Source organism: Salmo trutta, chromosome 13 (genome assembly GCF_901001165.1).
Source record: "Salmo trutta chromosome 13, fSalTru1.1, whole genome shotgun sequence".
NCBI classification, from domain to species: domain Eukaryota; kingdom Metazoa; phylum Chordata; class Actinopteri; order Salmoniformes; family Salmonidae; genus Salmo; species Salmo trutta.
In genome coordinates, this window is record NC_042969.1 from 39,197,367 (window position 1) to 39,222,535 (window position 25,169).

Sequence of the window (25,169 nt, forward strand, 5' to 3'; positions counted from 1 at the left end):
CTGTCATTGAAATAAAATCAGGATTCTCTCCTGTACGTCTACAACACTCCTATCAAATGTTATGTTACATGGTCCAAATACAACAGGTGTAGACTTTACTGTGAAATGCTGAATACAACAGGTGTAGACTTTACTGTGAAATGCTGAATACAACAGGTGTAGACTTTACTGTGAAATGCTGAATACAACAGGTGTAGACTTTACCGTGAAATGCTGAATACAACAGGTGTAGACTTTACTGTGAAATGCTGAATACAACAGGTGTAGACTTTACTGTGAAATGCTGAATACAACAGGTGTAGACTTTACCGTGAAATGCTGAATACAACAGGTGTAGACTTTACCGTGAAATGCTGAATACAACAGGTGTAGACTTTACCGTGAAATGCTGAATACAACAGGTGTAGACTTTACCGTGAAATGGTTACTTACAAGCCCTTAATCAACAGTGCAATTCAAGAAGAGTTAAGAAATATTTACTAAATAAACTAAAATAATCACAATAACATAACGAGGCTATATACAGGGGGTACCGGTACCGAGTCAGTGTGTGGGGGGTACTTGTTAGTCGAGGTAATTTGTACATGTAGGTAGGGGTAAAGTAACTATGCATAGATAATAAACAGCGAGTAGCAGCAGTGTACAAAACAAAGGGGGGTCAATGTAAATAGTCTGGGTGGCCATTTTGATTAATTGTTCAGCAGTCTTATGGCTTGGGGGTAGAAGCTGTTCAGGAGCCTTTAGGTCATCTGCTACCCCTTGCGAGCCTACCCTCACCAGCTGGGGGCGGCCCGGCAGGAAGTCCAGGATCCAGTTTCAGAGGGAGGTGTTTAGTCCCAGGATCCTTAGCTTAGTGATGAGCTTGGAGGTTACTATGGTGTTGAATGCTGAGCTGTAGTCAATGAACAGCATTCTCACACAGGTGTTATTTTTGTCCAGGTGGGAAAGGGCAGTGTGGAATGCGATTTAGATTGCGTCGTCTGTGGATCTGTTGGGGCGGAATAGGAATTGGATTGGGTCTAGTGTGTCTGGGATGATGGTGTTGATGTGAGCCATGACCAACCTTTGAAAACACTTCATGGCTACGGACGTGAGTGCTACGGGTCGGTAGTCATTTAGGCAGGTTACCTTAGTGTTCTTGTGCACAGGGACTATGGTGGTCTGCATTAAACATGTAGGTATTAGACTCAGTCAGGGAGAAGTTGAAAATGTCAGTAAATCACTTCAGGTTTTTGTAATAGTCAGGATTCTCTTCAGTATATCTACACCACTGATCACTTCAGGCTGTTAAGACATTCACTATCCTTTCCTATCCTAATAAGGAAGTTGTGTTCAATATATTGGCTGTAGGTGATTCCTGATAACATGACAAGTTCGTCTGCTGTACTGGAGGCTGTGCAGCATGAGAAATGCTACACCTTGTGTGTCCCAAATGGAACCCTATTCCCTATATAGTGCACTACTTTAGACCAGAGCCCTGTTCCCTATATAGTGGACTACTTTAGACCAGAGCACTATGGGAATGATTATTGGGTACCATTTGGAAAGGTGTGATTTCTACTTGGACAATTTGAAATGTAGACGGCAGCAGCAGAACGGCAGACAGGCGGCAGCAGCAGAACGGCAGACAGGCGGCAGCAGCAGAACGACAGACAGGCGGCAGCAGAAGAACGACAGACAGGCGGCAGCAGCAGAACGACAGACAGGCGGCAGTAGCAGAACGACAGACAAACGGCAGTAGCAGAATGACAGACAGACAGGGAAGCATTTATTCATCATGAAGTGAAAGCTGGGAACATGAATATGTAAAACAGTGGTGCGGTACAACGCCACCCCCACGACGTCTCCCCCACGACGCCTCCCAGCTCTCAAAAAAACAAAGTGCTATATAGAATGTCCACAGCAATACGTTACCATGTCAGATGCTACAGTAACTCCTAATGCAAGTCCCAAATAACACTATTCCCCTGGGGGGTCCAATGTAGTGCACTATATACGGAACAGGGTGGAATTTGGGAGTCCGGTTAGTTCTCTCACCACAAAATGAGATTGTTATCACGAGCAGAATCCATCTAAACCCCTCTACCCAGTCCAAATCTCACACCACACAGCCCAATGTAACGCTCAAAGAACCTAAAACCAAAAACAATCTGTCGTAACCCTACGTGACCTGCCTCTGTGTTTAGAAACAAGCTGAAGCATCTCAACATGAAGACCCAAAGGGGCCCTAGTTCAAAGACATAAACCCACTACAATACCCACCATCCATGCATACTTTACTGAGCTATTATATGATCCCAAATGGCACCCTATTCCCTACAAAGCGCACTATTTTTAACAAGGGTCCAGTAGTGCGATATAAAGGAAATAGGATGCGATATAGTCTATGCTGATGGAACCACAAGATAACATCACAGCCAACACTCCCACATAACCTTCCACTGCTTTAACTCATTTATGGGAAAAGCTTCTCGCTAGTCCTCTCTCCCTTTCCCTCCTCCTCCCTCTCCCCCTCCTCCTCCTCTCTTCCCTTCCCCTCCTCTCTCTCCCGGTCTATTCCCTCCACAGCCCGGTCTATTCCCTCCACAGCCCGGTCTATTCCCTCCACAGCCCGGTCTACTCCCTCCACAGCCCGGTCTACTCCCCAGGCCCCCTCCACAGCCCGGTCTATTCCCCCAGACCCCCTCCACAGCCCGGTCTATTCCCCAGACCCCCTCCACAGCCCGGTCTATTCCCCCAGGCCCCCTCCACAGCCCGGTCTATTACCCCAGACCCCCTCCACAGCCCAGTCTATTCCCCCAGACCCCCTCCACAGCCCGGTCTATCCCCCAGGCCCCCTCCACAGCCCAGTCTATTCCCCAGCCCGGTCTATTCCCCCAGGCCCCCTCCACAGCCCAGTCTATCCCCAGGCCCCCCCCACAGCCCAGTCTGTCCCCCAGGCCCCCTCCACAGCCCAGTTTATCCCCCAGGCCCCCTCCACAGCCCAGTCTATCCCCCAGGCCCCCTCCACAGCCGTACTGTGACCTATCACACACTCAGAGTGTGTATGTCAGCTAATTTAATGAGTCTGTGTGTGTGTGTGTGTAGCCCCCTGGGCTAGTGTTACGTATTAAACCAGAAGGCTGGGAGAGAATGCTTCTCTTCTCTCTATTAGCTTTGGCTTGCTGCGTACAGTGAGGCACCCAAGACCTCATTCAGACTACTCTTTAAAACCTGGTTAATGACAGGGGAAAATAAAACATTTATGACAATTCAGTTTATAATAAGTATTAAACGGTAACGGCATTATAATATCAAACTTTTATTAGATTAGCACAGAATACATTGAGAATGAAAAAAAACTAACTATTTTTTAATCAAAAAGCTAAAAACAAACATTTATCAACAAAAAAAAAATCCATGGAGAACAGAAAGTTAGACATCCAGACGTTCTCCAGTTATTGCTTGAGTCAAGACTAATAAAGCGATAGAGAGATGTGTTTGCATTGAGTGGAAAGGCCTATCTGATCCGCACCTACACAACACTGCATCATATCATATACGACACATAGCGGAAATACCATCCAACACCCTCCCACCATCCACCTAATCATAAAACACGGTAGAAAGTCATTGTATAAAAATACACAGGGGATCTCACATCACAAGTTGGGGGTCAGGGGTTCAAATAAGAGAGTCAAGGGTCAAAATGATTCATTTTGAACTGAATTAGATTTTACAGTATCAATGAAATCCACCCGTCCCATCTCATACCAACACTGGAATAAAATCACATGAAATAGAAACGGCCTTTACTTGCTCGTGTTGCATCCCCAATCGCCTTATTTTCCAGTAGAGAAGTTATACAGTAGGCTAGAGACTTATCAGAATGCAGTTGTTTGAATGAAAAAAAAGAGAGACTGGTAGAGAAGGAGTGAGCTTAAGGGCGTCTGTATAGTGTTCTACCTTAGCGAGCCTGCATAGCAACATCACATCAAACCAGACAGCTGACTAGGCCAGGGAAGGAAATAAGAAATGCATTCAAAACGCCCTTTTTTGACTGGATTAAAAAAGAAGCTCCAACCGTCTACACATCACAGTTGATCTAGCCAGCTCCATCAGCATCCAACCTTCTAGCTCCACCTCCCTCTCACCACCCTGACTGACCGCTCCATCAGCATCTCAACCTTCTAGCTGCACCTCCCTCTCACCACCCTGACTGACCGCTCCATCTCTAGATGCTATCCATGGCTTTGAACTCGCTGAGGGCCTGGACAGGGTTGACGTGTTTCTTGTGGGATGACCTCTTGACCTAAGAGAAGAGATAATAACAGTTTATTGTATGTTCTCACAGAAATGTGTCCCTGCATCATTAAATCCAGCAGCATACCACCCTGTATCCCACTGTTGGTTTGCCTCTGAAGCCAAGCAGGGTCGGTCCCTGGTCAGTCCTTGGATGGGAGACCAGATGCTACTGGAAGTGGTGTCGGAGGGCCAGGAGGAAGCACTCTTTCCTCTTATCTAAAATAAAATATCCCAATGCCCCAGTGCAGTAATTGGGGACATTGCCCTGTGTAGGGTGCCATCTTTCAGATGGGATGTTGAAGGGTTGTCCTGACTCTCTGTGGTCACTAAAGATCCCATGGCATTGTACGAGTAGGGGTGTTAACCCTGGTGTCCTGGCTAAATTCCCAAGCTGTCCCTCATACCGTCACGGTCACCGACTCATTCATCCCCCTCCTCTCCCCTGTAACTATTTCCCAAGGTCGTTGCCGAGAATGTGTTCTCAGTCAATTTACCCAGTAAAATAATGGGTGAAATAAAATATAATTACAGGCCATAAATAAGAACACATAGGGTTGGTTTTCTGGACCAGAAAAATATTCAACGGAGAGTCTATATTGAAAACTTTTAGTCCAGGACTATGTTTAATCTGTGTCCTGGACACCGACAGGCAACTGTGCAGGGGATTATACAAGTGATTAAAACTGGAACCCTGAGTGGTGAAACTGCCACATCAGTTTGCGAAATTAAAACAAAACACAACACCCCCCCTCGGACAACATTGCATGTGCGATAGAACAGAAGAGTTTGTACTCTTGTTTTTTTTACCAAGATGCTGAACGCTCAGATCCTCCTTTTAAAACTATAACATCTAAAAGGGGGGGGGGGGGGGGGGGCTGACCAGTTTAGAAGATCTCAGCTTTAACATGATTCCCATTACCTTGTTGTTGGAGCTATCTTCCTGCTTCTCCCTCTTGACCAGGGGTTTCTTCTCTGGGGCTTTCATCTTCCAGGAGATAGCAGGCATGTTAAGGGACTGCATGGCCATGGACTTCTGGTACTTAGTGGAAGCCACATAGCTAGCTTTGACCGTGGACACCACCGTATTCATCAGGTTCTTAGCTGCCTGGATCAGAGACATAGCACTGTCCACCTGAAGGAAGGAAAGAAAGAAGGAAAGAAGGAAGGAAAGAAAGAAGGAAAGAAAGAAGGAAAGAAGTAAAGAAAGAAGGAAAGAAAGAAGGAAAGAAAGAAGTAAAGAAAGAAGGAAAGAAAGAAGTAAAGAAAGAAGGAAAGAAAGAAAGAAAGAAAGAAGGAAGGAAAGAAGGAAAGAAAGAAGTAAAGAAAGAAAGAAGGAAGGAAGGAAGGAAGGAAAGAAAGAAGTAAAGAAAGAAAGAAAGAAAGAAAGAAAGAAAGAAGGAAAGAAAGAAGGAAAGAAAGAAGGAAAGAAAGAAGGAAAGAAAGATGGAAAGAAAGAAGGAAAGAAAGAAGTAAAGAAAGAAAGAAAGAAGGAAAGAAAGAAGGAAAGAAAGAAGGAAAGAAGGAAAGAAAGAAGGAAAGAAAGAAGGAAAGAAAGAAGGAAAGAAAGAAGCAAGGAAAGAAGCAAGGAAAGAAAGAAGGAAAGAAGGAAAGAAAGAAAGGAAGGAAAGAAGGAAAGAAAGAAAGGAAAGAAAGAAGGAAAGAAAGAAAGAGAAGACAAGGTTAGCCAGTGCTTGAGGTAGAAGTTGTCCTCTTAACCACATCTCTAGGATCAGATAACTAACTGTATCTCCCAGGATAACCTTTGACCTTGGGAACACTATACAGTATAACCATATAGATGCATCCCAAATGACCCCAAGGGGTCCTGGTGAAAAGTAGTGCACTATTATAGGCATTAGGGTGCCATTTGGGAGCACTTGATATCTGACCCCAGATCAGCAGTAAGAGGCAACCTGTATTTCCACCTGTAATGTTTCCCACCACCACCCTCACTGATCAGAGGGTCAACTGAGTTCATATGATCCTATGTGTCTGGCTTTGGCCAATGTCTCAGGGTACGTCCCAAATGGCCTCCTATTCCCTATATAATGCACTACTTTTGACTAGGGCACATAGGTCAAGAAGGCCTAAGGCTCTGGGTCAAAAGTAGTGCACTTATAATAGGGAATTGGGTGGTGTTTGGGCTGCAGCCTGAATGTTACTGTATCTGAAGGTGGGGTTATGGAATACCTGGCTCTCTAGGAATGCTTGGGAAACCTCCTGTAAAAGGGAAAAGGGAGAGAGGGAACTTGAACGTTAATAGTTGAACTGTAGAAGTCAAATACAACATGATGGAGCCTCGGGGTAAAGGCTTCAGAGCAGGACAAGGCTGCAGCTGTGTGACTGTTGTACATCCAGCATAGTGACCGTGTGGTGAACAGGGTATACTGAATAACATGCAGCAGACTGACTGTGTGGTGAACAGGGTATACTGAATAACATGCAGCATATTGACCGTGTGGTGAACAGGGTATACTGAATAACATGCAGCAGACTGACCGTGTGGTGAACAGGGTATACTGAATAACATGCAGCATATTGACCGTGTGGTGAACAGGGTATACTGAATAACATGTAGCAGAATGACCGTGTGGTGAACAGGGTATACTGAAATTAGTCTGGTGCAGAACAGCGTCAATTCATCGGGGAATGGACCCTACAAGGTGCAAAGGCATAAAAATGGCCAACATCCTGAAGTATCCCTTTAAGCCAGTAACTAAACTACTGGGAGAAGGGATGGTATTTTGGGACACTAGTCTCTTAACAAGAAAACAGAAAAGAAAACAGAGAAGGGAAGCCTTTATATAAAAGGTTGTGTCCAAAATGACACCTTATTTTCTATTTAGTGCACTACTTTTAACCAGAGCCCTGGTCAAAAGTAGTGCACTATGTAGAGAATAGGGTGTCATTTGGGATGCACATAAGCCTTTTATAATACTGTTATTATTTCTTTCATCTTATTTATTTATTCTGCTTTTATCTGTATCAAACACCGGCTGTAAATCATTAGTTAATGGGAAGCTATTTCTTGGGTTATTAAGTTTAAATTCAGCTATTCAATGAGGCTAGGAAAGATTAAATTACAGTTTTGCTTTGAAATTGAGAAAAGCAACCGGTGGATAAATTCAGAGCAATTTTTAACTGAAAGGAGGATGAAACATGCATTTTATAATATGACTCACTAAAAGGGTAAAATACATTTTGTTCAGTTTGGTTGGGATAAGACATCTCATATCAAGGAAGGAAATCTAGGTGAAAATATTACCTTAGTTATTAAAAGTTGAGTTGTTTCAAAAGGTCAGTTTGTCTACTTTACCGCATCGACAGAAATGGCACCCTAAATCACTATGTAGTACACTACTTTAGACCAGGGCCCTCTACCCTATGTAGTACACTACTTTAGACCACAGTAGTATAGACTCTGGTCAAAAGAGGGGCACTATATACAAAATAGGGTGCCATTTGGAACGCAGTCCTAGGTTACTATGAGGAAGCAGAATGTGGATGTGAGGTAGCAGAATGTAGATGAACCCCTAGGTTACTGTGAGGTTTCCACTTAATTTAGTGTTATTTATTGATTATTTGGTACCAGGTAGTTAGCAATTTGACAGAATTAATTACAACAATGGGTTTCCCATTTCTCAGGCTAACAAGGCAGATCAAAGTGTTACCATTTCCCAGCCTAACAAGGCAGATCAAAGTGTTACCATTTCCCAGCCTAACAAGGCAGATCAAAGTGTTACCCCATTTCCCAGGCTAACAAGGCAGATCAAAGTGTTGCCCATTCCCCAGGCTAACAAGGCAGATCAAAGTGTTACCCATTTCCCAGGCTAACAAGGCAGATCAAAGTGTTACCCATTTCCCAGGCTAACAAGGCAGATCAAAGTGTTACCCATTCCCCAGGCTAACAAGGCAGCTCAATGTGGTAGCCAGTTCTTATCATTTAGCGTAATTCTCACATATAGTTTTCTAAAACAGATGGAACAGTGGAGAGAAGAGAAGAAAAGGCCAGGTGTGAGTCAGAAGAGCCCTGGGTGGGATTTGAACCCATGCCGACTGGTATGTGTGTACCGGGGTCAGCGGCTCTAGAAGCAGGACACAGCATGTATAGTGCTAGTAACACAGTGTAAAGCTAGACTACACAGCATGTATAGTGTTAGTAACACAGTGTAAAGCTAGACTACACAGCATGTATAGTGTTAGTAACACAGTGGGCCACAGCATGTATAGTGTTAGTAACACAGTGTACAGCTAGACTACACAGTATGTATAGTGTTAGTAACACAGTGTACTGATAGACTACACAGCATGTATAGTGTTAGTAACACAGTGTAAAGCTAGACTGTCCAGCATGTATAGTGTTAGTATCAGTGTACTGCTAGACTACACAGCATGTATAGTGTTAGTAACACAGTGTAAAGCTAGACTACACAGCATGTATAGTGTTAGTAACACAGTGTAAAGCTAGACTACACAGCATGTATAGTGTTAGTAACAGTGTACTGCTAGACTACACAGCATGTGTAGTGTTAGTCACAGTGTAAAGCTAGACTGTACAGCATGTATAGTGTTAGTAACACAGTGGGCCACAGTATGTATAGTGTTAGTAACACAGTGGGCCACAGCATGTATAGTGTTAGTAACACAGTGGGCCACAGCATGTATAGTGCTAGTAACACAGTGTACAGCTAGACTACACAGTATGTATAGTGTTAGTAACACAGTGTACTGATAGACTACACAGCATGTATAGTGTTAGTAACACAGTGTAAAGCTAGACTGTACAGCATGTATAGTGTTAGTAACAGTGTACTGCTAGACTACACAGCATGTATAGTGTTAGTAACACAGTGTAAAGCTAGACTGTACAGCATGTATAGTGTTAGTAACACAGTGTAAAGCTAGACTACACAGCATGTATAGTGTTAGTAACACAGTGGGCCACAGTATGTATAGTGTTAGTAACACAGTAGGCCACAGCATGTATAGTGTTAGTAACAGTGTACAGCTAGACTACACAGCATGTATAGTGTTAGTAACACAGTTTAAAGCTAGACTACACAGTACATATAGTGTTAGTAACAGTGGGACACAGCATGTATAGTGTTAGTAACACAGTAGGCCACAGCATGTATAGTGTTAGTAACACAGTGAACAGCTAGACTACACAGCATGTAGTGTTAGTAACACAGTGGGACACAGCATGTATAGTGTTAGTAACACAGTAGGCCACAGCATGTATAGTGTTAGTAACACAGTGTACAGCTAGACTACACAGCATGTATAGTGTTAGTAACACAGTGGGCCACAGTATGTATAGTGTTAGTAACACAGTGTAAAGCTAGACTACACAGCATGTATAGTGTTAGTAACACAGTGTAAAGCTAGACTACACAGCATGTATAGTGTTAGTAACACAGTGGGCCACAGTATGTATAGTGTTAGTAACACAGTAGGCCACAGCATGTATAGTGTTAGTAACAGTGTACAGCTAGACTACACAGCATGTATAGTGTTAGTAACACAGTTTAAAGCTAGACTACACAGTACATATAGTGTTAGTAACAGTGGGACACAGCATGTATAGTGTTAGTAACACAGTAGGCCACAGCATGTATAGTGTTAGTAACACAGTGAACAGCTAGACTACACAGCATGTAGTGTTAGTAACACAGTGGGACACAGCATGTATAGTGTTAGTAACACAGTAGGCCACAGCATGTATAGTGTTAGTAACACAGTGTACAGCTAGACTACACAGCATGTATAGTGTTAGTAACACAGTGTAAAGCTAGACTACACAGCATGTAGTGTTAGTAACACAGTGTGACACAGCATGTATAGTGTTAGTAACAGTGTACACCTAGACTACACAGCATGTATAGTGTTAGTAACAGTGTAAAGCTAGACTACACAGCATGTATCGTGTTAGTAACACAGTGTAAAGCTAGACTACACAGCATGTATAGTGTTAGTAACACAGTGTAAAGCTAGACTACACAGCATGTATAGTGTTAGTAACACAGTATACTGCTAGACTACACAGCATGTATAGTGTTAGTAACACAGTAGGCCACAGCATGTATAGTGTTAGTAACACAGTGGGCCACAGTATGTACACTGTCTTCAGAAAGCATTCACACGCCTTGAACAAAATGTTGTGTTACAGCCTGAACTTGAAACCAATGTTATTGAGATTGTGTCACAGGCCCACACACACACACACACACACACACACACACACACACACACACACACACACACACACACACACACACACACACACACAACCCCATAATGTCAAAGTGGAATTATGTTTTTAGAAAAGTTTACAATTTAATAAAAAATGTAAAAGCTGAAATGTATTGAGTCAATAAGTATTATGGCAAGCCTAAATGTGCATAACAATTCACATAATAAGTTGCATGGAATCACTCTGTGCGCAATAATAGTGTTTAACAACTACTTAATCCGTGTACCCTAGACATACAATTATCTGTAAGGTCCCTCAGTCGAGCAGTGAATATCCAACACAGACTCAACCACAAAGACCAGGGAGGTTTTCCACTGCCTCACAAAGAAGGGCAGCTATTGGTAGATGGGTAAAAAGTAGGAAAAAAGCAGACCTTGAATATCCTTTTGAGCATGGTGAAGTTATTAATTCCACTTTGGATGGTGTATCAACGCATCCAGTCACTACAAAGATACAGGAGTCCTTCCCAACTCAGCTGCCGGAGAGGAAGGAAACCGTTCAGGGATTTCACCATGAAGCCAGTAATGACTAAAACAGTTAGAGTTGTGGCCTCCCGAGTAGTGCAGCAGTTTAAGGCACTGAATCTCAGTTTTGCAGTGTCATTACAGCCTGGGATTCGTATCACAACCAGCAGTGACCGGGAGTCCGATAGGGCAGCGCACAATTGGCCCAGTGTCGTCCGGATTAGGGAAGGGTTTGGCCGGGGGCGCTTTACTTGGCTCATCGCGCTCTAGCGACTCCTTGTGGAGGGACAGGCTTAGTCGTCAGTTGATCGGTGTTTCCTGGCGTCCAGGTTAATCGAGTGGGTGTTAAGACACATGACTCGACCTTCACCTCTCTCTCTCGAGCCCGTTGGGGAGTTGCAGCGATGAGACAAGATCGTAAATGAATATCACGAAATTGGGTAGAAAAAGGAGGTACAAAATAAAATAAAAACAGTTAAGAGTTTAATGGCTGTGATAGGAGAAAACCGAGGCGGAATCAGAAAAGACAGAAGCCTTTACAGATTAAAAATATTCCAAAACATCCATCCTGTTTGCAGGAAGGCACTAAAGTAAAACTGCAAAAGAAAATTACAAAGAAATGAACTTTATGTCCTGAAAACCAAGTGCAAGGTTTAGGGCAAATCCAACACTATCACTGAGTACCACTCTTCCTATTTTCAAGAATGGTGGTGGCTGCATCATGTTATGGGTAGGCTCATCATCGTTAAGGATTGGGGAGTTTTTTAGGACGAAAATAAACAATAGATTTAAGCACAGGCAAAATCCTAAAGGAAAACCTGGTTCAGTCTGCTTTCCAACAGACACTGAGATTAATTCACCTTTCAGCAGGACAACAACCTAAAACACAAGGCCAAATATACACTGGCGATGCTTACCAAGACAACATTAAATGTTCAGCGGCCTAGTTACAGTTTTGACTTAAATTGGCTTGACAATCTTTGTCAAGATCTGAAAATGGCTGTCTAGCAATGATCAACAAGCAACTTGACAGAGCTTGAAGGATTTTAAAAAGAATAATGTGCAAATAATGTACAATCCAGGTGTGCAAAGCTGTTAGAGACTTACCTGGCTCTAACCACTAGACTACCCATGTAAAGTGTTAGTAACAAAGCACATCAGTTCTTACCCCAGAGACCACGAGCTCTCCTCCCAGGTTCTGGACCTCTGCTTTGACCTTACTACAGATGTTGAGCTGGTGGCAGTACAGAGCAATACGCTGCAGGTAGGCCAACAGGTCCTGCTTACAGGCTGAGTCTGGACACTGAAGAGACGGAGAGAGAGAGACGGGGTTAGACTAGGACATACAGGCAGTCTGGACACTGGAGAGACCGAGAGAGAGAGACGAGGTTAGACTAGGACATACAGGCAGTCTGGACACTGGAGAGACCGAGAGAGACGGGCTTAGACTAGGACATACAGGCAGTCTTGACAGAGTACATCATGGAAGGTAAATGCAGTATGTTAATAAGTCTCCAGATACCCCAGTCATCAGTCAGCACAGACAGAGCGGCAGAGTATTTTATCAGTCCCAAATGGCACCCTATTCCTTACATAGTGCACTACTGTTGACCAGGGTAGCACCCTATTCCCAACATAGCGCACTACTTTTGACCAGAGCCTACATGAAACAGAACAGCCCTACAGAACACACATCCTCAACAAACCCAGAGAGCCAATGGAAGGCCAGAAAAAGGGGACCTAAACACCCTCGGACTAGGACACCACCCCTCAGATGGGGGTACACACCCTTGGACTCTCACACACTGACCTTAACATGCCACATGAAGAACAACACCTGTTGCCATGTTGGTGCTGGTGCTAGTCAGCACTATTCACACAGAGAAACTCCCTAGAGGAGCTGGTCAGCACTATTCACACAGAGAAACTCCCTAGAGGTGGTCAGCACTATTCACACAGAGAAACTCCCTAGAGGAGCTGGTAAGCACTATTCACACAGAGAAACTCCCTAGAGGAGGTGGTCAGCACTATTAACACAGAGAAACTCCCTAGAGGTGCTAGTCGGCACTATTCACACAGAGAAACTCCCTAGAGGAGCTGGTCAGCACTATTCACACAGAGAAACTCCCTAGAGGTGGTCAGCACTATTCACACAGAGAAACTCCCTAGAGGAGCTGGTAAGCACTATTCACACAGAGAAACTCCCTAGAGGAGGTGGTCAGCACTATTAACACAGAGAAACTCCCTAGAGGTGCTAGTCGGCACTATTCACACAGAGAAACTCCCTAGAGGTGCTAGTCGGCACTATTCACACAGAGAAACTCCCTAGAGGAGGAGGGTGTGTGTGTAGTGTGTGTGTGTTTGCGTAGTGTGTGTTTGCGAGAGAGATAATCAACAGTGTATGACCTGAGAGAGCCCCCAGGACAGAGAGCCCCCAGGAAGCAGTGATGATAGTAGTGAGAGTGTTAGTGGTGGGTGGTGATAGTGGTGGGTGGTGATAGAGGTGGGTGGTGATAGTGGTGGGTGGTGATAGTGGTGGTGATAGTGGTGGTGATGGTGATAGTGGTGGTGATGGTAATAGTGGTGGTGATGGTAATAGTGGTGGTGATGGTGATAGTGGTGGTGATGGTAATAGTGGTGGTGATGGTAATAGTGGTGGTGATGGTGGTGGTGATGGTGGTGATAGTGGTGATGGTGGTGATGGTGGTGATAGTGGTGATAGTGGTGGAGGTGATGGTGGTGATAGTGGTGGTGATAGTGGTGGTGATGGTGGTTGTGATGGTGATGGTGGTGGTGATGGTGGTTGTGATAGTGGTGGTGATAGTGGTGGTGATGGGGGTTGTGATAGTGGTGGTGGTGGGGGTGATAGTGGTGCTGGTGGGGGTGATAGTGGTGCTGGTGGGGGTGATAGTGGTGCTGGTGGGGGTGATAGTGGTGGTGGTGGAGGTGATAGTGGTGGTGGTGATAGTGGTGGTGGAGATAGTGGTGATGGTGATAGTGGTGGTGGAGATAGTGGTGATAGTGGTGGTGGTGATAGTGGTGGTGATAGTGGTGGTGGTGATAGTGGTGGTGGTGGTGGAGGTGATAGTGGTGGTGGTGATAGTGGTGGTGGTGATAGTGGTGGTGGTGGTGGTAGTGGTGGTGGTGATAGTGGTGGTGGTGATAGTGGTGGTGGTGAGAGTGGTGGTGGAGGTGATAGTGGTGGTGGTGAGAGTGGTGGTGGAGGTGATAGTGGTGGTGGTGATAGTGGTGGTGGAGATAGTGGTGATAGTGGTGGTGGTGATAGTGGTGGTGATAGTGGTGGTGGTGATAGTGGTGGTGGTGGAGGTGATAGTGGTGGTGGTGATAGTGGTGGTGGTGGAGGTGGTGGTGGTGATAGTGGTGGTGGAGGTGAGAGTGGTGGTGGAGGTGATAGTGGTGGTGGTGATAGTGATGGTGGTGATAGTGGAGGTGGTGATAGTGATGGTGGTGATAGTGGAGGTGATAGTGGTAGTGGAGGTGGTAGTGGAGGTGATAGTGGTAGTGGAGGTAATAGTGGTGGTGGAGGTGATGGTGCTGGTGATAGTGCTGGTGGAGGTGATAGTGGTGGTGGTAGTGGTAGTGATATTGTGTCTGTCTCTAGTTAATGTGCTGTCTATTTGACTTCATCCTCGTGTATCTTAAGAACAGCTAAATATAAAACCATCAGCCATGATGATCAATCAAGTCACAATCTGAAACAGATTGATCATCTACGCTCTTCATATCTCTTCCCTATGTTTCCTTCAGTTTCCCTCTTTCGCAGTCCCCCTTCCCTTCAGTCTCTCTCTCTCTCCCCTCCTCACCAGTCTCAGATTGATAAAATGATGCTCCAGATTTGCGTGGGGACTAATTTAATAACAGTGACACGTTGGGGGGCGTTAATGTGACAGATAGCAGACAGATATGTCCCAAATGAAAACCTCTTCCTTATAGGCCCTGGTCTAAAGTAGTACACTATACAGGGAATAGGGTGCCAATTGATGACGATTGACGTCGGGCTGGTTGGGCCTTGGCCAGAAAGACCTGATTCACGGCCTAACAAAAACTATCTAGCGAGACCATGTTAATGACATCAACTGTCTTGTCTGTCTGTGTCTTGGGGGGGGGGGGTGTTTAGCCATTGTTGCTGTCACACATTCAGGCTGTATGAAATAACAGCTCATCTGATGTTCAATGGAGTTCGGAGCGCTAATGCCCATGGTCAAATGTGTTAGTGGTGTTGTTGTTAGTGGTGGTGTTGTTAGTGTTGGTGGTGTTAGTGGTGGTGGTGTTAGTGGTGGTGGTGTTCGTGGTGGTGTTCGTGGTGGTGTTCGTGGTGGTGGTGTTGGTGTTGTTCGTGGTGGTGGTGTTGGTGTTGTTCGTGGTGGTGGTGTTGGTGTTGTTCGTGGTGGTGGTGTTGGTGTTGTTCGTGGTGGTGGTGTTGGTGTTGTTCGTGGTGGTGGTGTTAGTGTTGTTCGTGGTGGTGTTAGTGTTGTTCGTGGTGGTGTTAGTGTTGTTCGTGGTGGTGTTAGTGTTGTTCGTGGTGGTGTTAGTGTTGTTCGTGGTGGTAGCGGTGGTGATAGCGTTGGTGATAGCGGTGTTGATAGCGGTGTTGATAGTGTTGGTAGTGGTGGTGATAGTGTTGGTGGTGGTGGTGATAGTGTTGGTGGTGATAGTGTTGGTGGTGGTAGTGTTGTTGGTGGTGGTGGTGATACTGTTGGTGGTGATAGTGGTGGTGGTAGTGGTGGTGGTGATAGTGATGGTGATAGTAGTGGTGGTGATAGTAGTGGTGGTGATAGTGATGGTGATAGCGATGGTGGTGATAGTGATGGTGGTGGTAGTGATGGTGATAGTGGTGGTGGTGATAGTGATGGTGATAGTAGTGGTGGTGATAGTGATGGTGCTAGTAGTGGTCATGATAGAAGTGATAGTGATGGTGATAGTAGTGATGGTGATAGTGATAGTGGTGGTGATAGTGGTAATGATAGTGATGGTGATTGTAGTGGTGGTGATGGTGGTGATAGTGATGGTGGTGATAGTGATGGTATTGATAGTGGTGGTGGAGGTGATAGTGGTGGTGGAGATAGTGGTGGTGGAGGTGATAGTGGTGGTGGAGGTGATAGTGGTGGTGGAGGTGAGAGTGGTGGTGGAGGTGAGAGTGGTGGTGGAGGTGATAGTGGGGATAGTGGTGGTGGAGGTGATAGTGGGGATAGTGGTGGTGGAGGTGATAGTAGTGGTGGTGGTGATGGTGGTGGTGGTGATAGTGGTGGTGGAGATAGTGGTGGTGGTGGTGGTGATAGTGGTGGTGGTGGAGGCGATAGCGGTGGTGGTGATAGTGGTGGTGGTGGAGGTGATAGTGGTGGTGGTGATAGTGGTGGTGGTGGAGGTGATAGTGGTGGTGGTGGAGGTGAGAGTGGAGGTGGTGGAGGTGATAGTGGTGGTGGTGGAGGTGAGAGTGGTGGTGGAGGTGAGAGTGGTGGTGGAGGTGATAGTGGGGATAGTGATGGAGGTGATGATAGTGGTGGTGATGGTGGTGGTGATAGTGATGGTGGTGATAGTGGTAGTGGAGGTGGTAGTGGAGGTGATAGTGGTAGTGGAGGTAATAGTGGTGGTGGAGGTGATGGTGCTGGTGATAGTGCTGGTGGAGGTGATAGTGGTGGTGGTAGTGGTAGTGATATTGTGTCTGTCTCTAGTTAATGTGCTGTCTATTAGACTTCATCCTCGTGTATCTTAAGAACAGCTAAATATAAAACCATCAGCCATGATGATCAATCAAGTCACAATCTGAAACAGATTGATCATCTACGCTCTTCATATCTCTTCCCTATGTTTCCTTCAGTTTCCCTCTTTCACAGTCCCCCTTCCCTTCAGTCTCTCTCTCCCCTCCTCACCAGTCTCAGATTGATAAAATGATGCTCCAGATTTGCGTGGGGACTAATTTAATAACAGTGACACGTTGGGGGGCGTTAATGTGACAGATAGCAGACAGATATGTCCCAAATGAAAACCTCTTCCTTATAGGCCCTGGTCTAAAGTAGTACACTATACAGGGAATAGGGTGCCAATTGATGACGATTGACGTCGGGCTGGTTGGGCCTTGGCCAGAAAGACCTGATTCACGGCCTAACAAAAACTATCTAGCGAGACCATGTTAATGACATCAACTGTCTTGTCTGTCTGTGTCTTGGGGGGGGGGGGGGGGGGGGGTTTAGCCATTGTTGCTGTCACACATTCAGGCTGTATGAAATAACAGCTCATCTGATGTTCAATGGAGTTCGGAGTGCTAATGCCCATGGTCAAATGTGTTAGTGGTGGTGTTGTTAGTGGTGGTGGTGTTAGTGTTGTTCGTGGTGGTGTTAGTGTTGTTCGTGGTGGTGTTAGTGTTGTTCGTGGTGGTGTTAGTGTTGTTCGTGGTGGTGATAGTGTTGTTCGTGGTGGTGATAGTGTTGTTCGTGGTGGTGATAGTGTTGTTCGTGGTGGTGATAGCGTTGGTGATAGCGTTGTTGGTGATAGCGGTGTTGGTAATAGCGTTGGTGATAGCGTTGGTGGTGATAGTGATAGTGATAGTGTTGGTGGTGATAGTGTTGGTGGTGGTGGTGATAGTGTTGGTGGTGATAGTGTTGGCGGTGGTGGTGCTAGTGTTGGCGGTGGTAGTGTTGGTGGTGATAGTGTTGGCGGTGATAGTGTTGGTGGTGATAGTGTTGGTGATAGTGTTGGTGATAGTGTTGGTGGTGATAGTGTTGTTGGTGGTGGTGGTGATACTGTTGGTGGTGATAGTGTTGGTGGTGGTGGTGGTGATAGTGGTAGTGGCGGTGGTGATAGTGATGGTGATAGTGACGATGGTGATAGTGACAGTGGTGATGGTGATAGTGACAGTGGTGATAGTGATAGTGACGGTGGTGATAGTGACGGTGGTGATAGTGACGGTGGTGATAGTGACGGTGTTGATAGCGATGGTGATAGTGGTGGTGGTGATAGTGGTGGTGGTGATAGTGGTGATATAGATAGTAGTAGTGGTGATTCTGGTGGTTGTGATAGTGGTGATAGTGATGGTGATAGTAGTGGTGGTGATAGTGATGGTGGTGATCGTGATGGTGGTGATAGTGATGATGATAGTAGTGGTGGTGATGGTGATAGTAGTGGTGGTGATAGTGATGGTGATAGTAGTGATGGTGATAGTAGTGGTGGTGATAGTGATGGTGATAGTAGTGGTGGTGATAGTGATGGTGATAGTGATAGTAGTCGTGGTGATAGTGATGGTGATAGTGATAGTAGTGGTGGTGATAGTGATGGTGATAGTAGTGGTGGTGATAGTGATGGTGGTGATAGTGGTGATAGTGATGGTGGTGATAGTGATGGTGGTGATAGTGATAGTGGTGGTGATAGTGGTGGTGATAGTGGTGGTGATAGTGGTGGTGATGATAGTGGTGATAGTGTTAGTGGTGGTGATAGTGGGGATAGTGATGGTGGGGATAGTGATGGTGGGGGTGGGAATAGTGATGGTGGGGGTGGGAATAGTGATGTAGTGATGGTGGGAATAGTGATGTGGTGATGGTGGTGGTGGGAATAGTGATGTGGTGATGGTGGTGGTGGGAATAGTGATGTGGTGATGGTGGTGGTGGGAATAGTGATGTGGTGATGGTGGTGGTGGGAATAGTGATGTGGTGATGGTGGGAATAGTGATGTGGTGATGGTGGGAATAGTGATGTGGTGATGGTGGGAATAGTGATGTGGTGATAGTGGTGGTGGGAATAGTGATGTGGTGATAGTGATAGTGGTGGTGATAGTGATAGTGGTGATAGTGGTGGTGATAGTGGTGGTGGTGTTAGTGGCGGTAGTGATAGTGGTGATAGTGGTAGTGTTAGTGGTATTGTGTCTCTCTAGTTAATGTGCTGTCTATTAGATTTCATCCTCGTGTATCTTAACAGCTAAATATAAATCCATCAGCCATGATGATCAATCAAGTCACAATCTGAAACAGATTGATCATCTACGCTCTTCATATCTCTTCCCTATGTTTCCTTCAGTTTCCCTCTTTCACAGTCCCCTTCCCTTCAGTCTCTCTCTCTCTCCCCTCCTCACCAGTCTCAGATTGATAAAATGATGCGGCAGATTTGCGTGGGGACTAATTTAATAACAATGACACGTTGGGGGCGTTAATGTGACAGATAGCAGACAGATATGTCCCAAATGAAAACCTCTTCCTTATAGGCCCTGGTCTAAAGTAGTACACTATACAGGGAATAGGGTGCCAATTGATGACGGTTGACGTCGAGCTGGTTCGCCCTTGGCCAGAAAGACCTGATCCACGGCCTAACAAAAACTATCTAGCGAGACCACATTAATGACATCAACTGTCTTGTCTGTCTGTGTCTTGGGAGGGGGAGGGGGAGGGGGGGTTAGCCATCGTTGCTGTCACGCCCTCAGGCTGTGTAAAACAACAGCTCATCTGATGTTCAATGGAGCTCGGCGCGCTAATGCCCATGGTCAAATGTGGTGCACTATATAGGGAATAGCGTGCAATTTGGGACACAACCCAGGAGACTGAAGTGGGAGGTTCAGGAGAGCACAGTTTCTGTGTTGACAATATTTGCTGACTTAAACCTACAACAATGTTACAATGCCATGTACATTCCCACGTTGCAAAGTCAAACATTTCACTTTTGTGTAAAAAAAAAAAATAATAAGTCTTGTTCCGTGTTCTATTATGACAGTTGCCTAAACAGGAAACAGCAGACACCACAATGCACCATGGGATGGCTGGTCTCAGCTTGAACAGGGTATTACTTACTCTCCTCCCTCCCTTCATCCATCCTATCCTACCCATCTACCTTCCTCCTCCTCCTCTCCATCCTCAACTATCTACCTTCCTCCTCCTCTCCATCTCTCCTCCATCCTCAACTATCTACAGTCATGGCCAAAAGTTTTTCGAATGACACAAATATTAATTTTCACAAAGTCTGCTCCTCAGTTTATATGATGGCAATTTGCATATACTCTAGAATGTTATTAAGAGTGATCAGATGAAATGCAATTAATTGCAAAGTCCCTCTTTGCCATGCAAATGAACTGAATCCCCAAAAACTACACTGCTCAAAAAAATAAAGGGAACACTTAAACACCACAATGTAACTCCAAGTCAATCACACTTCTCTGAAATCAAACTGTCCACTTAGGAAGCAACACTGATTGACAATACATTTCACATGCTGTTGTGCAAATGGAATAGACAACAGGTGGAAATTATAGGCAATTAGCAAGACACCCCCAATAAAGGAGTGGTTCTGCAGGTGGTGACCACAGACCACTTCTCAGTTCCTATGCTTCCTGGCTGATGTTTTGGTGACTTTTGAATGCTGGCGGTGCTTTCACTCTAGTGGTAGCATGAGACGGAGTCTACAACCCACACAAGTGGCTCAGGTAGTGCAGTTCATCCAGGATGGCACATCAATGCGAGCTGTGGCAAGAAGGTTTGCTGTGTCTGCCAGCGTAGTGTCCAGAGCATGGAGGCGCTACCAGGAGACAGGCCAGTACATCAGGAGACGTGGAGGAGGCCGTAGGAGGGCAACAACCCAGCAGCATGACCGCTACCTCCGCCTCTGTGCAAGGAGGAGCAGGAGGAGCACTGCCAGAGCCCTGCAAAATGACCTCCAGCAGGCCACAAATGTGCATGTGTCTGCTCAAACGGTCAGAAACAGACTCCATGAGAGTGGTATGAGGGCCCGACGTCCACAGGTGGGGGTTGTGCTTACAGCCCAACACCGTGCAGGACATTTGGCATTTGCCAGAGAACACCAAGATTGGCAAATTCGCCACTGGCGCCCTGTGCTCTTCACAGATGAAAGCAGGTTCACACTGAGCACATGTGACAGACGTGACAGAGTCTGGAGACGCCGTGGAGAACGTTCTGCTGCCTGCAACATCCTCCAGCATGACCGGTTTGGCGGTGGGTCAGTCATGGTGTGGCATTTCTTTGGGGGGCCGCACAGCCCTCCATGTGCTCGCCAGCGGTAGCCTGACTGCCATTAGGTACCGAGATGAGATCCTCAGACCCCTTGTGAGACCATATGCTGGTGCGGTTGGCCCTGGGTTCCTCCTAATGCAAGACAAGGCTAGACCTCATGTGGCTGGAGTGTCAGCAGTTCCTGCAAGAGGAAGGCATTGATGCTATGGACTGGCCCGCCCGTTCCCTAGACCTGAATCCAATTGAGCACATCTGGAACATCATGTCTCGCTTCATCCACCAACGCCACGTTGCACCACAGACTGTCCAGGAGTTGGCGGATGCTTTAGTCCAGGTCTGGGAGGAGAGCCCTCAGGAGACTATCCGCCACCTCATCAGGAGCATGCCCAGGCGTTGTGGGGAGGTCATACAGGCACGTGGAGGCCACACACACCACTGAGCCTAATTTTGACTTGTTTTAAGGACATTACATCAAAGTTGGATCAGCCTGTAGTGTGGTTTTCCACTTCAATTTTGAGTGTGACTCCAAATCCAGATCTCCATGGGTTGATAAATTGGATTTCCATTGATTATTTTTGTGTGATTTTGTTGTCAGCACATTCAACTAGGTAAAGAAAAAAGTATTTAATCAGATTATTTCATTCATTCAGATCTAGGATGTGTTATTTTAGTGTTCCCTTTATTTTTTTGAGCAGTGTATTTCCACTGCATTTCAGCCCTGCCACAAAAAGACCAGTTGACATCATGTCAGTGATTCTCTATTTAACAGGTGTGAGTGTTGACGAGGACAAGGCTGGAGATCACTCTGTCATGCTGGTTGAGTTCGAATAACAGGTGAAGCCTCAAAAGGAGGGTGGTGCTTGGAATCATTGTTCTTCCTCTGTCAATCATGGTTACCTGCAAGGAGACACGTGCCGTCATCATTGCTTTGCACAAAAAGGGCTTCACAGGCAAGGATATTGCTGCCAGTAAGATTGCACCTAAATCAACCATTTATCGGATCATCAAGAACTTCAAGGAGAGCGGTTCAATTGTTGTGAAGAAGGCTTCAGTGCACCCAAGAAAGTCCAGCAAGTGACAGGACCGTCTCCTAAAGTTGATTCAGCTGCGGGATCGGGGCACCACCAGCAGGAATGGCAGCAGGCAGGTGAGTGCATCTGCACGCACAGTGAGGCAAAGACTTTTGGAGGATGGCCTGGTGTCAAGATGGGCAGCAAAGAAGCCACTTCTCTCCAGGAAAAACATCAGGGACAGACTGATATTCTGCAAAAGGTACAAGGATTGGACTGCTGAGGACTGGGTAAAAGTTATTTTCTCTGATGAATCCCCTGTCCGATTGTTTGTGGCATCCGGAAAAAAAGCTTGTCTGGAGAAGACAAGGTGAGCGCTACCATCAGTCCTGTGTCATGCCAACAGTAAAGCATCCTGAACCATTCATGTGTGGGGTTGCTTCTCAGCTAAGGCAGACTGCTCACTCACAATTTTGCTTACGTACACAGCCATGAATAAAGAATGGTACCAACACATCCTCCGAGAGCAACTTCTCCCAACCATCCAGGAACAGTTTGGTGACGAACAATGCCTTTTCCAACATGGTGGAGCACCTTGCCATAAGGCAAAAGTGATAACTAAGTGGCTCTGGGAACAAAACATCAATATTTTGAGTCCATGGCCAGGAAACTCCCCAGACCTTAATTCCATTGAGAACTTGTGGTCAATCCTCAAGAGGCAGGTGGACAAACAAAACCCCACAAACTCTGACAAACTCCAAGCATTGATTATGCAAGAATGGGCTGGCATCAGTCAGGATGTGGCCCAGAAGTTAATTGACAGCATGCCAGGGCGGATTGCAGAGGTCTTGAAAGAGAAGGGTCAACACTGCAAATATTGAATCTTTGCATCAACTTCATGTAATTGTCAATAAAAGCCTTTGACACTTATGAAATGCTTGTAATTATACTTCAGTATTCCATAGTAACATCTGACAAAAATATGTAAAGACACTGAAGCAGCAAACTTTGTGGAAATTAATATTTGTCTCATTCTCAAAACTTTTGGCCACGACTGTACATTCCTCCTCCTCACCCATCTTCCATCCTCACCCATCTCTCCTCCTCTCCACCTTCCTCCTCCTCCCCATCTCTCCTCCTACGCCCTCTCTTCCTACGCCCTCATTCCACTCTCCTCCCTGTCCTTGCTCTCCTATCCCCTCTCCTTCCTCTCGCCTCCTCTTCCCCCCTCCCTCTCTTCAGAAGCATTGCCAGCTCTTTCTGAGAGCCCTCTGCTAACTTAACTTCCCTCCTGCTTACCTGCTTCTAAACTGACAAATGGAAAAAATGTTGCTCTGAAATTAGCATAAGTGCATGTTTTGCAGGCAAAGAAATGACAGTGGATAAATAACCACTAGCCCTATCAGAAGAGAACAAAAAGGAGAGGGAGGACAGATACAATGTCTAGAGTTAAAATCCAAAATGGCACCCTATTCCCTATATAGTGGATATTAGGAATAGTGAACTATATAAAGTACACTGGGTCTGTCGGTATACATCACTGACATAAAGTACACTAGGTCTGTCGGTATAGATCACTGAGATAAAGTACCGTAAATTCCGGACTATAAGCCGCAACTTTTTTCCCAGGCTTTGAACCTCGCGGCTTAAACAATGACGCGGCTAATATATGGATTTTTCCCGCTTTCAAATTTTTAATTTTTTAATTTTTTTAAACACATTCTGTGACGTGCTCAGTTTTTTGGCGGCATGAAGCTTTCATTAGACCAATAAAATTGCCGAACGGGTTAAGGTCAAACAACTTTTTTGTTTACTGTTTAGATTAAATCGAGCGCTCTCAAACTTCCCATCATTCTGATTACGGTAGTCATTTGTCACCCTCATCATGGCAAAGACACGGAGAAATGCATATGATGCAGCTTTCAAGTTGAAGGCGATTGATCTGGCTGTTGGAAAAGGAAATAGAGCTGCTGCAAGGGAGCTTGGTCTTAATGAGTCGATGATAAGACGTTGGAAACGGCAGCGTGAGGAATTGACTCAGTGCAAAAAGACAACTAAAGCTTACTGCTAATTTTTTATTTTTTGTTACAAGCCGTGTTTCTTTAAGCCTATTTATTTTTGTTACAAGCCGTGTTTCGTTAAAGCCTGTGTAAAGTTAATTTGTTTCAATGTACCGGTAGGCTCCTGCAGTTTATAGATTGTGCGGCTTATTTATGTTCAAAATAATATAATTTTTTTTTATTCAGTGGGTGCGGCTTATATTCAGGTGCGCTTAATAGTCCGGAAATGACGGTACACTAGGTCTGTCGGTATACGTCGCTGAGATAAAGTATAGATCACTGAGATAAAGTACACATCACTGAGATAAAGTACACATTGCTGAAATAAAGTACACATCGCTGAAATAAAGTACACTGTGGTAATTTCTTTAAATTTAGTCTCCAGCAAAGTATTAGTATTAGCCTGCCTGGTCCATCCTCCAGACTAAATGAGGCATTAGCCTGCCTGGTCACTTCTCCAGACTAAATGAGGTATTAGCCTGCCTGGTCCATTCTCCAGACTAAATGAGGTATTAGCCTGCCTGGTCCATTCTCTTGACTAAATGAGGTATTAGCCTGCCTGGTCCATTCTCTTGACTAAATGAGGTATTAGCCTGCCTGGTCCATTCTCTAGACTAAATGAGGTATTAGCCTGCCTGGTCCATTCTCTAGACTAAATGAGGTATTAGCCTGCCTGGTCCATTCTCTTGACTAAATGAGGTATTAGCCTGCCTGGTCCATTCTCTTGACTAAATGAGGTATTAGCCTGCCTGGTCCATTCTCTTGACTAAATGAGGTATTAGCCTGCCTGGTCCATTCTCTAGACTAAATGAGGCATTAGCCTGCCTGGTCACTTCTCCAGACTAAATGAGGTATTAGCCTGCCTGGTCACTTCTCCAGACTAAATGAGGTATTAGCCTGCCTGGTCACTTCTCCAGACTAAATGAGGTATTAGCCTGCCTGGTCCATTCTCCAGACTAAATGAGGTATTAGCCTGCCTGGTCCATTCTCTTGACTAAATGAGGTATTAGCCTGCCTGGTCCATTCTCTTGACTAAATGAGGTATTAGCCTGCCTGGTCCATTCTCTAGACTAAATGAGGTATTATTTAATTTGTGTGAGTTCCTCCGTCTATACGTGTGTGTGCGCACGTACC

General features: G+C 45.4%; 1 protein-coding gene across 1 annotated transcript in view; it reads right to left on the reverse strand.

Moving 5' to 3' along the window:
• Positions 1 to 3,285: 3,285 nt before the first annotated feature.
• LOC115205764 (catenin alpha-1) overlaps positions 3,286 to 25,169 on the reverse strand; it is a gene marked incomplete in the record, with an annotated part of 311,142 nt that continues 289,258 nt past the window's right edge. The window contains 4 exon segments of the mRNA XM_029772068.1: positions 3,286 to 4,291; positions 5,204 to 5,416; positions 6,475 to 6,504; positions 12,170 to 12,304. Coding sequence (XP_029627928.1) covers positions 4,214 to 4,291; positions 5,204 to 5,416; positions 6,475 to 6,504; positions 12,170 to 12,304 — 456 coding nt within the window.